This window comes from Triturus cristatus, chromosome 4_2 (genome assembly GCF_964204655.1).
Source record: "Triturus cristatus chromosome 4_2, aTriCri1.1, whole genome shotgun sequence".
NCBI lineage: Eukaryota > Metazoa > Chordata > Amphibia > Caudata > Salamandridae > Triturus > Triturus cristatus.
In genome coordinates, this window is record NC_140586.1 from 866,949,488 (window position 1) to 866,963,768 (window position 14,281).

Consider the following 14,281-nt stretch of genomic DNA (forward strand, 5'->3'; position numbering starts at 1 on the left):
CCAGATTTACAAAGTCATACAGGGCTACGCAAGGTGGCCTTGCGTGACTTTGTTAATCTCGTTATAGGTTTTGCATCGCCCTGTGCCTCCTTGTGTGGGGCAAAGGCGGCACAGAACCCATCTATCATTCAATCAATGGATTTATATAGCGCAATTAATCACTTGAGAGGGTATACAGGTGCTTGAGGGTCACGAGGGTTCAGGTGACTTAGTTGAATAGCTAGGTTTTGAGTGCTCTCTGACTTTCCAGTATATAGCTGCAGTGGAAGCCCGTTTTAGGTTTTGGCTGCGAGGTAGCAGAAAGACCATTCTCCGCTGTTGCTTCAGTGGATGCAGGGGTTGTGGTCGAGTGAGTGGTCGGCGGAGCATAGTTGTCTGGTAGGTCTGATCCAGTGCCAATCAGAGATCGATAATCAATAATAACACGACACATTGACAGGCCCATAACACAACTCACCCCACATGATACACTGAAAGACGCTGTCATTTAGTTTCAAGACTAAATAAAAACTAAATAAATCAGTTGTTAATTATACAAGCTCGTATCTAATACTCTAAATAACTAACTGAGCCTGCATACCAATTTCTTTCCTCTGGTCGATGGACCTAAGGTTGAGAAGTTGATGGTAATAATAACATCTATCTATCTATCTATCTATCTATCTATCTATCTATCTATCTATCTATCTATCTATCTATCTATCTATCTATGATTATCTGAATAACCACAAACTCGGTGTAAAGTTAATCTTGTTTATCACAAAATAATGTAAAATGTAGGAATAAGAGTTCATACATGTACAGAAATCACAAGGCAAACAATGTATTAATGACTGAGAGACAGCATATATCAATGCAAACAGTATCAAACTCATATCAAAATGAATAAATGCACATGAAGGAGTGGATAGGCGAAGAGACAAAAGTTTCAGAGACAAAATAAATTTGCAATTGATTATGCAAAGTAAGAATCATTTAGCTATTACTAACCCAAGGAAAATAAGGAAATACCACCCCTTGGCCACAGAGATAGTAGGGAGTCCCCTGAGTTAGCTCCAGGGAACAAACATTAACAGGATACTGGTAACAGGATAGGAACAGGAAACAGGTAGGCCTCAGCAAACCGACGGACGGCGACGATCTCCCTCTAAGTTTCTCCAAACGCTGACCTAACCACATCCATAAAGGCACCCTAGTTATTCCCTAAAAAACCTACATGTCCAACCAAGGGTAGTTGAAACATTTACAAGAACGCAGTCTCTCATTGGTTGATTCGGGGGTGTTCTATCACACCACCATAGTCACGATCAAATTTTCTAGCGTTCTTTGTCTTGTATTCTTTCACATTACAGTATCCAAACATTTCTTCTAGAAAGCAACATGTTTCAATTTTCTACATTTTTATTATTCAGCATTACCACTTTCGACGGAAGAAGTTTGTAAATTTCCTTTCATTCCCATGGCCGTCTTTCAATTACTTGGCAGACGCGCAACGTTCTTTAGTGAAGGTCAGCCGCTGCCTTTCTCTCCACTCTCTTCCAAAGCTCGATTTTCAGCGTATTATTTCATCTTTTGACCATTTTGAGTCTTAATATTCATGCAGAAATATAGGCCTGTACTTTTCTAAATTAAATGAAAAACAAACATTATTTTATTTCACGAAATGTACTTCTCACTGTTAACATCCTACCATTGTACTAACCCAATGTTATTTTTCCTAGCAAGAGCATTAATGTGCAAAAGCAGCATTATTTTGATTAAACAAAAAAGCAGAACCCAAATGTGGCCTTGTCTTTCATGCATTAGTCGTAGCATTAGTGCACGCATGCGCAAAGCATTTTCCCATTGTGTTCTTGTTGGTGCATATTAATCAGGCATCACACTATTAGTAAGTTACGAGGGGATTAATCCGAGCAGGTTTTACTTTCTCAAAACCTTGCTCCATCAATTCCCCCGATTGATGGCATTTTTGAGCCATCACAACATACACATCATACTAATTTCCACTTTTTAATTTTTATCTATAGGTCAGTACACTTTTCTCTCTTAAACATTCTTTCGTATAAATGTTTCATATTTTCATAATAGTCTCCTCTTATGTCTTCTAATTCTATCTCTTTGTTTTCTAGCTCTACGTTTATTTTCTGATTCTATCATCTTCTTCTTCTCACATCTACATTTGCAACTTTTATATGTCATTTTTATTGACAGTATCACTGCAGCTATTGAAATAATTGGTATTAGTATTCTCCCTAATAAACTACTTCCAAATGTAGAAAACCAATAACCTAGAGAGGAAAAACTCTTACTAAGTTTCTCCCAAACACCTTCAACCTCTAGTTGTGTCAAATCTTCATGTAATTTCCTAATATATTTTAATATACCCCTCTAAATTTTAACTTTTGTCAGGAATATAAGTACAAAAAGAACTATTGATGGACAGAATGCAGAACAATGTCATACATTCACCCCAGTACAGAGATCTGGGCCTAAATCCATCGTTTTTTTGCTCACCATGCCATTCCAGTTTGGACCCAGCCATATGCAAATCAGTCTTGACCCTGTGCCCTATGGGAACAGCCCAGCCCGAACTAGGAATATAAGTACAGCAGTTTTGGATTTTCAACATGCCACTGACTCCACCCTCTTTTGCTAGTAAGATATCAAGGGCAAGTCAATTTTGCAAAACCATTGATCTAATTGCAACCATTTCAGTATCACTCATTAAAAACCCACCAGCGGTATCCGTTGATAAACGATCAACCACTGTAGAATTTTTTTTAATTTAATGCGAATTTAGAACAACCCCAACTGAAGGTATCAGTGCACAAAAAATATCACCTACTATCTCTGAAAAACTTGCTCTCTTTTTGCGTATTATTTCATGCTTTATTTCATTGACCTTATTATTTTTATCTATATAGCATACTTTTGGGAATACAATACCAAAATAACAACTACCATACCAATGTGCAGGCAACCTATAGTAGGCACTTTTACCACACACATAAAAAACTCCTGGGAACACAGGATCAGTTCCTCCTCTCAATGCCCAACCGCCAGTTATTAAGAAAGTATGTTCACATTCACTAGTACCAATGAAATAATTGTTATAGACAGTTTTTAATCTAAGCAAGCAAAGTTTTCCTTTATGATACCAATCCAGAGACATTGCAGCGTAAATATCACCCTTTTTGTAATTTTCCTCTCTAAAAGCCCATGGTGGAACATGTGACCTCTGTTCAGCATTCTATTCTTTGACTACACAACCTCTAGCTTCTGGTTTCTTCTTTTCTTTGACCAGTTGCTGCTCACCTTCTTCAAGTGGACATGGGACTCTTCTTATATGACTTGCATTAATCCAGTTTGGCAAGCCACCACACTTCACTGCTGTTGTTGTCACCAAAATGATCTGATATGGTCCGTGCCACCTGTGTTCTAAACACGACTTCCTTACGTGTTTCTAGATAAGGACCCACTCTCCTGGACTCAGATCATGCACTTGATCCGGCTGTATTGTGGTTGCAATTTCTCCAAGCTGATGAGACACAGAACGCACCAGATCAGCCAATCCTTTGCAATTATCAAGTACTAGATCATCAGAAATATTCATCAGTTTGTTTGCTGGCACAATCGCTTGTCTCATTGCTCTTCCCATTAGGACTTCATGAGGACCTAATCCAGTCTTTTTATCAGGAATGCTTATAAAACTCATCAATAACAGAGGTAAAGCGTCAGGCCATTTCAGTGTTGTGGATTGCTCATACTTTTCCTAATCTAGATTTTATAGTGCCATTGATTTGCTCCAGTATTCCAGAAGACTCTTTTCGATAGGCACAATGCAGCTTTTGTTCAATTTGCAATGCTGCGCAATTAATCCGAATGATCCCATTATTGAAGTGGGATCCCCTATCTGTTTCTAAAGTAACTGGAAATCCGTACCTTGGGATCAGTTCTCTACCCAGCGAGAAAACAAACAAACAACAACCAACACATATTTTAGTCCATTACATTAGGGTAACTCTATGAAGTCAAGTTGAAGTCTTGTAAATGGTCCTGCTGCTTTTCCAATTTGTCCCCAACTTACCACTGTCTTTCTACCTGGATTCTGCTGCTGACAGATGACACATCTCTGGCATAGGCTCTCTGCAATGACCCTGACTTTTAGGTTATACCATGACTGCTTAAAGAGCCTAATCATTGCATCTCTTCCAACATGTGCAATTCCATGGTATACCCTTGCCATTTGAGAAAGTAAGCAATCTGGCATTTCTGGCCTCTCGTCTGTGTACACCCACACTTCATCTTCTGCTCTCCTTGTGCAGCCTGATTTTATACAAAGCTCTTTTTCCTCATCACTTGCCTCATCCTGCAACTGCCTAATATCATCCCAAGATTCTAAGGAGGAAAACATGAAGTGCAAATTGGTATTTTCTTTTTCCACCCTTCTGTTGATGGCAATTGGATTTTGTGCACAGAAATGCGCTACTGAATCTGCGTATCTGTTGCCATTCGTTACATAATCATTTCCTGACTTATATGCAGAACATCTCACCACTACAATCTTTTTGGGCAATTGCAAGACATCCAATAAATCTTTCACATTTTTGACATTTTTAATCAGAGAACCTGAAGAAGTCAGAAATCCCCTTTATATCCATTGCTTCCCGAAATCATGAACCACCTAAAAACCATATTGACTATCAGTGAATATGGTTACTTTCAATTTTTTATCAATTTTGCAAGCTCTAATCAGAGCGATTAGTTCAGCAATTTGTGCAGATTTTACCCGAATTAGGCAGGATGCTTCTAGAACTGCAGCCACTCTACATACTGCATAGGCAGAACTCAATACACCACTTTTATTTCTCAGACATGATGCATCAACAAACATCACACTATCAGTTTTTTCTAGTGGACTGTCCTTGTTGTCCGGCCTTGGTTTTGTGCACAACTCTGTCACATCCAGACATTCATGATCTGCTTCATCTTCCCCTTCCTCGCAAAACGGACTAGGCAACAGTGTTGCCGGATTTATCGTAGTACATCTCACCACTGTCACATTCTCAGCACCCAATATCACTCTGTCATACCTAGTCAGCCTATAAGTCATATGCTGAGTTTAGGTTCTTGTCAAAAGAATCTCAAATGAATGTGGAGCATATACTTTAACTGGATGTCCCATCACAATCGATTTACTCTGTTCCAGACTCACACAAGTTGCAGCAAAAAATTGTAGTTTTGCTGGTGATACTTTATGTCCACCATCTGCCAATGAAATGGTTCAATACGGCAATTGTATCTGTCACACATGCCTCTTGTGTTTTTGATGCTACCAGTAGGTCATTCATGGACTGAACCAATACTGTTTTTTTCTGGCATGACCAAAGTCTCTAAACACTTTTTCCAAATCTGATTAAAAATTGAGGGACTCTCTGTGTACCCTTGAGGAACTCGGCACCATGCCAAAACACGGTCTCCGAACCGGAATACAAATAAATATTGGCTATCTGGATGTAAAGGAATCGAGAAATCACTGTGCACCATTCTGCATCACAGGGAATTTGATAAAGAATCACTGCTGAATTTGGCACTACTGGAGAGAATTACAGGGACTGCTCAGTGTTTCTCTCAGAATTCCCTGTTCAATCATTTGATCAATCACAGGAGAAACTCCTGCTATTATCTCGGGACTCATCATGTATTGAGGTGTATTCGGATATGTTGCACCAGGTTTCACTGTAACCTGAATAGGATTCACACCTTTCATCAGACCAATTTCTTTTCCTGTAAAGTCCCATGCATCAGACCTTACTGAATCTCTCAGCTCTGCAGGACAATCTTTTTCAGTGAGAAGTGAAAACAGTTCATTCACTTCTATCCCTTGCTTCGCTAGCATCATCTTGAACGCAACATCCTCATCTGTTGTTTGAAAAGCAATACCATCTGGCATACAATAAATGGTATAATTCATCTTGCAAAGTAAATCTCTCTCTAACAAATCACCGGACTCGTATTATCAAATACCACGAACCGATGCATGTCTGTGAATCTTCCAATATGAACTTCTATTGGCTTTGTGTTTGGAGTTTTAATAAGCTTATTTGAAACTCCTACTACTTGGATAGTTTTTCCAGAGAGGGGTAGGTTAGGAATTTATGCTGCTCTCACAGTAGAATGAGTAGCACCAGTATCTACTAGGAATGTAATATCATTATCTTCCACTTTATCATCAACAAATGAACCTGACTGATCTACCTCTAGAGTTGCGCCAATCACGCACTCTTCCTCCGCCCTTAGGCACCGTTATTGAGATGAGTCTGAATCACTCTCATTGCAGTGCAACAAATATTGCGAAACCATTTGCACATTTTGATTCTTACCAACTTGTTCACCTGCGTGAAATCCAGTGCTCACACTGTACCTCTGTACTTGAGCATTCATGTTATTTGGCTTAGGAGCTTGTGGCACCTGTATCTGTGGAGTAACTACCTGCTGCTGCTGTTGTTGAGTTACAATATATATATATAAGAAGAAAAGTATCACGGAAAAAATATATCTACAATCGTTCATGGAAAGAGCATATTTAATTACCCCTTCAAGAATATCAAATAATCAAATAGAATACATCTGGCATCATTTACAGTATATCACAAGAAAACAGGCGTTTATACAATGAAAGATACAAACACATATATCACATACCATCAATTAAATGTATAACACACAACAATTAACCCAAACGCAAACAATTTTCATCAGTGTCCCCTTCAAAGTATCAGGCGGACCACTTGGAGGTAGTCAAACTAAAAAGTGTGGGACACAAGCAATGAGGGCAACTATGACCCAAACGTTATTTCAGGTGTCCCAGCGACAGTCTGTGAATCACTGAAACTCAGGTGACTCCTCCATCCAATATCTGTCGACGTGACCACGTTTCAGCCAAAGAAAACTTGAGGCCTCTTCAGGACAGGGGTTAAATGACAACTATAACAATAAAGGGGAGGGGGAAAAAACATTAATCAAATCTACATGGACCCATGACTAGGGGTGATGACCAAGCCGTGCACACAAATCCAAGTGCCCACAAAGGGACCAGATACACCTTACATCCCAAAGTGATTTATAAAGGAAGAAAGGAGATAGATATGTGCCACACAACGCAGGGTGCCTGGGGGTATCTAATATCATCCCTCACCCTAGTGTGCAAAATAACTAATTAAAAGAAAGTGGCACCATCTAAAGATGTCTCTCACTGGACCACCGTCCTAATGTGCTATATACATGTCCCAAATAACGAGACCAGGAATAAAAACCTTATATCCCTACACCTACAGTCCTGATACACTTACATGTATCCTCTAAATTCCAAAGTTGCTCACTAGATATCGAGGAAAACGTTCTGTCAATGACAAGAAGAACAGAGCAACAAAGGGTCACCGGGGCTGCTGAGGTAGTAAATCAATATACACAGTAAATAATTTCGTCAAACACGTAGGTATGCACCTACCTTATAAACGCTACTCGCGCTTCTATACTGTTCCTTCCCTAGAGTTCAAAACACCGGTTCTCCACACAGTTTCTACGAGATAATGGAAAAAGCTGTTTTATATACTCCGTGACTCTATGCCCATCTTCAGCGGTCTGAACCGAGATAAAAATTACACTTACTCGGTCAAAGTCGGGCAGTCTCTACGCGGGAATCTTCATTAACACGCCATTCCAAACCACAACGGGGACCGAAGCAACGGAACGTGAGGCGTCCTACCCGGAACTAAAAGCTAACGCTCTGCATTGGACCCTCCCTCTGCCAGCATAAACATAGACAGAGGACTATAAGTCGCCTGAGGCTCATCTCGATATCGGGTCTTAGCGTTCCCAAGAGAATGAAAGGGTAACAAACACCCGTGGCTATACCTAACATAGGGAATAGATTTATAAAGATCCACATAAAAAAACGCGTAAAAATCAAACAAAAAACATTAAAAACGAAACTAAATCCACCGGCTCAACCTGTATAGCTACTGAATCAGTCCCTCTAGTAAATAGGAAGGAGTGAAAATCCAGAGTGGGCATTGTGAGCACGGCACGGTCAACACACCAAGGAAACCCACAACTCCCTAAAGCACAATAAATCTATACAATATATACAAATACACTTAACAATTATACTTACATTTAATATGTACATAGCCAAAATGAAGAGGAGAGCCCTACAGATGGCTCACCCGGATGGTACATCATAGGCATTCAACAGTCTGCTTGTAACATCAACAGAAAAGGTAGCTGCGTACAGGGACTTACATAAGCAGATGCCCCCTTTAAAAAATGGCACATCCTATCGGTAATTACCTAGGGGCAACTCAAGTCTAATCTAGACAGTATTAATTTCCAATCAAAGACCAAACCTCATCACGGTCATTGAGCCCCCTACTACTAGAGGTCTGATATCTTTCAATCAAACGTGCTTCTAGGCTATTAAGTTTTTTCTGTAATAATATTTTTGTAGGGGCCTTCACTGTTGCCAAAACTGTCCACTCCAGCTCGTTTTCGCCATGTTCATTTTCCAAAAAGTGTTGGACCATGGGAGCCCCCAAGGTCTTGCATCGGATGCGGGATTTATGCTGGATAATCCGCATTTTGACGGCTTGTGTGGTTTGTCCTATATATGAACAACCACACGGGCATGTTACACAATACACAACATTTTTCGTATTGCAATTTGAAAAAACTAGCTGTTTATGTATTTTTCCATGAATCGTAACTGTTTTAGAATCCTTGGTGTGGACACATACAACACAATTGTTGCACTTAAAGTGTCCTACAACTTTTGGTAACCCCAATAGACCTCTAGTATCTGTGGGTATAGGTGATTGCCTAGAAGCTTTAACAAGCTGGTTTCTCAAATTCCTGCCACGCCTGAAGGCGAACAATGGCTTCGGAATGTTTAGATGGTCCAGTAACCTCAAGTTCCTCAAAATAATCTGTTTGACCTTGTTAGCTTTAGGGCTGAAGGTCAATACGCATACCAATTGCTCTGTTTCCTTTTTAGTTTTAGGTATAAGGAGATTTTCACGGGGTGTGTACCAAGCACGTTTAAGTGCTCCTTTTACCAATCGCTTAGGGTAACCTCTTTTTACCAATTTCTCTTGTAGATTTTTTGCATTCCTGAAGTAATCGTTTTTTTCTGTACAATTACGTCGTACCCTCAGGAACTGCCCGTAGGGCAAATTGTCCCTGAGGTTACGTGGGTGTCCTGATGAATAGTCTAGTAGAGTATTTCTGTCGGTTGGCTTAGTGAATAAATACACTTCCAACTTGCCATTTCTAGCGATGATCCATACATCCAGAAAGTTAATACGTGTATTACTCACATTTTTGGTAAATTTGAGGTCGGGGGTACGGTTATTAAGCCATATATGGAATTGCTCCAGTTCTTCTTGTGTGCCCTTCCATACCATAAATACATCGTCAATGAAGCGAATCCACTCAAGAATATGCTCTCTGAATGGAGTCTCCTCATTGAAGATGTACCTATTTTCAAAGAAATCCATCACTAGATTGGCAATTTCGGGGGCAAAACAACATCCCATCCCTACACCTTTAACTTGCAAAAACAAATCAGATTTAAAAGCAAAAAAATTATTTTTCAAACGGATAGTTGCCAATTCAAGCAGAAATTCAGAAGGAACCATGTGTGGTCTCGGTCTAGTGTCCAATACATGTCTCATCACCAGTAGTGCCTCATCTTGTGGTATATTCGTATAAAGACTCTCGATGTCCAAGGAGACCAACAACTGTTGGTCTCCATCGAACACCGAGAGCTCCACTTTAGAGATGAGGTCCATCGTATCTCTCACATAGGCTTTAGTTTGAGGAACAAATGGCTTGAGAAATACATCAATGTATTTCGCCAGCGGCTCCAAAATTGAGCCACAAGCGGCAATAATGGGTCTTCCTGGTGGTTGGGAAACATCTTTATGTATTTTTGGTAATACATATATGTTGGGTATTTTCTGTTCGGTGACATTTAAAAACTCGTATTCTTTTTTACATAAATACCCTGCTTCCATGGCATCTGTGGTCAGGTGTAAAATTTGGGCTTTTAGTCTGGCTGTGGGGTTGTCATTTATAGGTCGATAATTCTCCCTGTTACTTAACTGCCTTTTAATTTCCTCATCATAGTTTTTTGTATCCCAAAGGACTATTCCTCCACCCTTATCAGCTGGCTTAACCCCTTCCATGCTCATGACGGAACGGTTCCGTCATGAGCCACGGTTGAGCTGTGCTCATGACGGAACCGTTCCGTCATGAGCCCGCCCGCGCTCGAACCCTTCAGCACCGCGGCGGAATTCGCCCAGCGCTGAAGAGGTTAATAACCGTAAGGGGGTTACTAGCTAGTTCTTGTAAAGCCAGTTGTTCTTGTTTATTGAAATTGGATCTGAACGAAATTCGTTTAGCGTTTAACAGATCTATTTCACGCAAGGTTTGGTCTTCAAAGACCAAAATTTCCTCAGGCATTGCTAAGCGCTGTGGGCAGAAAGTAGACTTCTTTTTAAGGCCACTGAAGTTTCTTTCATTGCTCTCATTATATTCCGAAAAAAAGATCTTTAATCGAATTTTCCTGAGAAAATGCAACACTTCAGTTTTAGTATCTACAGGGTCTTGCATGACCGTAGGTACAAAAGACAACCCCTTACGGAGAACTGCAGTTTCTACGTCAGACAAGGGGTGTTGGGACAAATTGTATATAGGCATTAACTCCAGACTCGTATTACTGTGACTCTCATTAGGATTCAACGTCTGTACACTCTCTGACGTGTCCTGAAGAATCCCTGCTCCTGATTCTGTGGCATCGGTGTACGCCATCCTCTTCGGAACCCGCGACCCCTGGGCCCGCCTCTGTCTAAAAAAGGGGGTGGGTGTGGGTAAGCCCGAGGGTATTGATAGTAGGGCTGGTATGTGGGGTAAGCTTGAAAGGAGGTCCCTTCTCCTGATTCTAAGTCCGATGAGGAGGTAGAGAAGGTAACAAATTTGGTCCGGGATCTGCCTCTATATTGCAAATTAAGGTTACTTGGATTATTATTCTTGAAAAAGTCCTCTTTTAGATACGGATAAACCCACTCTAATTTGTAGTTCTTGATATCTTTCACTACTTTAGATGTCTTCAAATTAACTGTATGGGTTTTAAAATCAACCAATGTTTTTTCAATAGTTTCTAACAGTGATTTTGCGTCTGTTATAGTTGTATCGTCTCCGATTTCTTCTTCTAATCTCTTGATTTCCTTAAGTTCTTGTTCGCTAATCCTTAAAGCAGTTTGGATGGATAACACAATCCAATCCCGAGAGCACTTGGTCCCTACCCCACTAAAATCAACCAAGTAAGTTTTATCGTTTATAAAAATCACAGGAATATTTTTGACCTGCAAGCCTGCAGGTATAGTGTTGGATTTTAAATATTCCAGCAGTACTTGAGCATGCAGTTGCGTCCTAGTGTTCTTTTTTCTAAGTTGTATCAACCGTTCACCCTTGTCTGAACTGAGGTTAGTTAATCCAGAGGTATCTACCCCCAAAAGTGATGGTATCTGCTTCAGTTTGTTAATATCCTCCTCTGAATAACTCACCATATAGGGCTCGGACATCCTCAACAGTAATGGCTATACAACAACACAATTCATACATCAACATCCACTAACAAAAAAATGACATATGACAATATTAACAAAAGAAAAAAGAAAAATCTATCTCTCAATGGCAAAACGCCGTACCTGTGAAACAAATATGTAACTTATTATCCACATTCAATGTGATATAATTTGTTAAGAGGACCTCACACTTAACAAAGTGTAACTAAACTTGTCAAAAACAACAGGGTTATACCCAAATCACCCTGTGATACCTGGGTATAAGGGACAATATATATATATAAGAAGAAAAGTATCACGGAAAAAATATATCTACAATCGTTCATGGAAAGAGCATATTTAATTACCCCTTCAAGAATATCAAATAATCAAATAGAATACATCTGGCATCATTTACAGTATATCACAAGAAAACAGGCGTTTATACAATGAAAGATACAAACACATATATCACATACCATCAATTAAATGTATAACACACAACAATTAACCCAAACGCAAACAATTTTCATCAGTGTCCCCTTCAAAGTATCAGGCGGACCACTTGGAGGTAGTCAAACTAAAAAGTGTGGGACACAAGCAATGAGGGCAACTATGACCCAAACGTTATTTCAGGTGTCCCAGCGACAGTCTGTGAATCACTGAAACTCAGGTGACTCCTCCATCCAATATCTGTCGACGTGACCACGTTTCAGCCAAAGAAAACTTGAGGCCTCTTCAGGACAGGGGTTAAATGACAACTATAACAATAAAGGGGAGGGGGGAAAAAACATTAATCAAATCTACATGGACCCATGACTAGGGGTGATGATGACCCAACGCAGGTGTGGCACATATCTATCTCCTTTCTTCCTTTATAAATCACTTTGGGATGTAAGGTGTATCTGGTCCCTTTGTGGGCACTTGGATTTGTGTGCACGGCTTGGTCATCACCCCTAGTCATGGGTCCATGTAGATTTGATTAGTGTTTTTTCCCCCCTCCCCTTTATTGTTATAGTTGTCATTTAACCCCTGTCCTGAAGAGGCCTCAAGTTTTCTTTGGCTGAAACGTGGTCACGTCGACAGATATTGGATGGAGGAGTCACCTGAGTTTCAGTGATTCACAGACTGTCGCTGGGACACCTGAAATAACGTTTGGGTCATAGTTGCCCTCATTGCTTGTGTCCCACACTTTTTAGTTTGACTACCTCCAAGTGGTCCGCCTGATACTTTGAAGGGGACACTGATGAAAATTGTTTGCGTTTGGGTTAATTGTTGTGTGTTATACATTTAATTGATGGTATGTGATATATGTGTTTGTATCTTTCATTGTATAAACGCCTGTTTTCTTGTGATATACTGTAAATGATGCCAGATGTATTCTATTTGATTATTTGATATTCTTGAAGGGGTAATTAAATATGCTCTTTCCATGAACGATTGTAGATATATTTTTTCCGTGATACTTTTCTTCTTATATATATATATTGTCCCTTATACCCAGGTATCACAGGGTGATTTGGGTATAACCCTGTTGTTTTTGACAAGTTTAGTTACACTTTGTTAAGTGTGAGGTCCTTTTAACAAATTATATCACATTGAATGTGGATAATAAGTTACATATTTGTTTCACAGGTACGGCGTTTTGCCATTGAGAGATAGATTTTTCTTTTTTCTTTTGTTAATATTGTCATATGTCATTTTTTTGTTAGTGGATGTTGATGTATGAATTGTGTTGTTGTATAGCCATTACTGTTGAGGATGTCCGAGCCCTATATGGTGAGTTATTCAGAGGAGGATATTAACAAACTGAAGCAGATACCATCACTTTTGGGGGTAGATACCTCTGGATTAACTAACCTCAGTTCAGACAAGGGTGAACGGTTGATACAACTTAGAAAAAAGAACACTAGGACGCAACTGCATGCTCAAGTACTGCTGGAATATTTAAAATCCAACACTATACCTGCAGGCTTGCAGGTCAAAAATATTCCTGTGATTTTTATAAACGATAAAACTTACTTGGTTGATTTTAGTGGGGTAGGGACCAAGTGCTCTCGGGATTGGATTGTGTTATCCATCCAAACTGCTTTAAGGATTAGCGAAGAAGAACTTAAGGAAATCAAGAGATTAGAAGAAGAAATCGGAGACGATACAACTATAACAGACGCAAAATCACTGTTAGAAACTATTGAAAAAACATTGGTTGATTTTAAAACCCATACAGTTAATTTGAAGACATCTAAAGTATTGAAAGATATCAAGAACTACAAATTAGAGTGGGTTGATCCGTATCTAAAAGAGGACTTTTTCAAGAATAATAATCCAAGTAACCTTAATTTGCAATATAGAGGCAGATCCCGGACCAAATTTGTTACCTTCTCTACCTCCTCATCGGACTCAGAATCAGGAGAAGGGACCTCCTTTCAAGCTTACCCCACATACCAGCCCTACTATCAATACCCTCGGGCTTACCCACACCCACCCCCTTTTTTAGACAGAGGCGGGCCCAGGGGTCGCGGGTTCCGAAGAGGATGGCGTACACCGATGCCACAGAATCAGGAGCAGGGATTCTTCAGGACACGTCAGAGAGTGTACAGACGTTGAATCCTAATGAGAGTCACAGTAATACGAGTCTGGAGTTAATGCCTATATAC

At 39.9% G+C, this 14,281-nt stretch overlaps 1 protein-coding gene across 1 annotated transcript in view; it reads right to left on the reverse strand.

Moving 5' to 3' along the window:
• Nucleotides 1-740: 740 nt before the first annotated feature.
• The window catches only part of LOC146835281 (uncharacterized), a 226,414-nt gene continuing 212,873 nt past the window's right edge, over nucleotides 741-14,281 (reverse strand). The window contains exon 5 of the mRNA XM_085602860.1: nucleotides 741-1,623. Coding sequence (XP_085458986.1) covers nucleotides 1,589-1,623 — 35 coding nt within the window. The 3' untranslated portion in view covers nucleotides 741-1,588. The remainder of the gene's footprint in view (nucleotides 1,624-14,281) is intronic.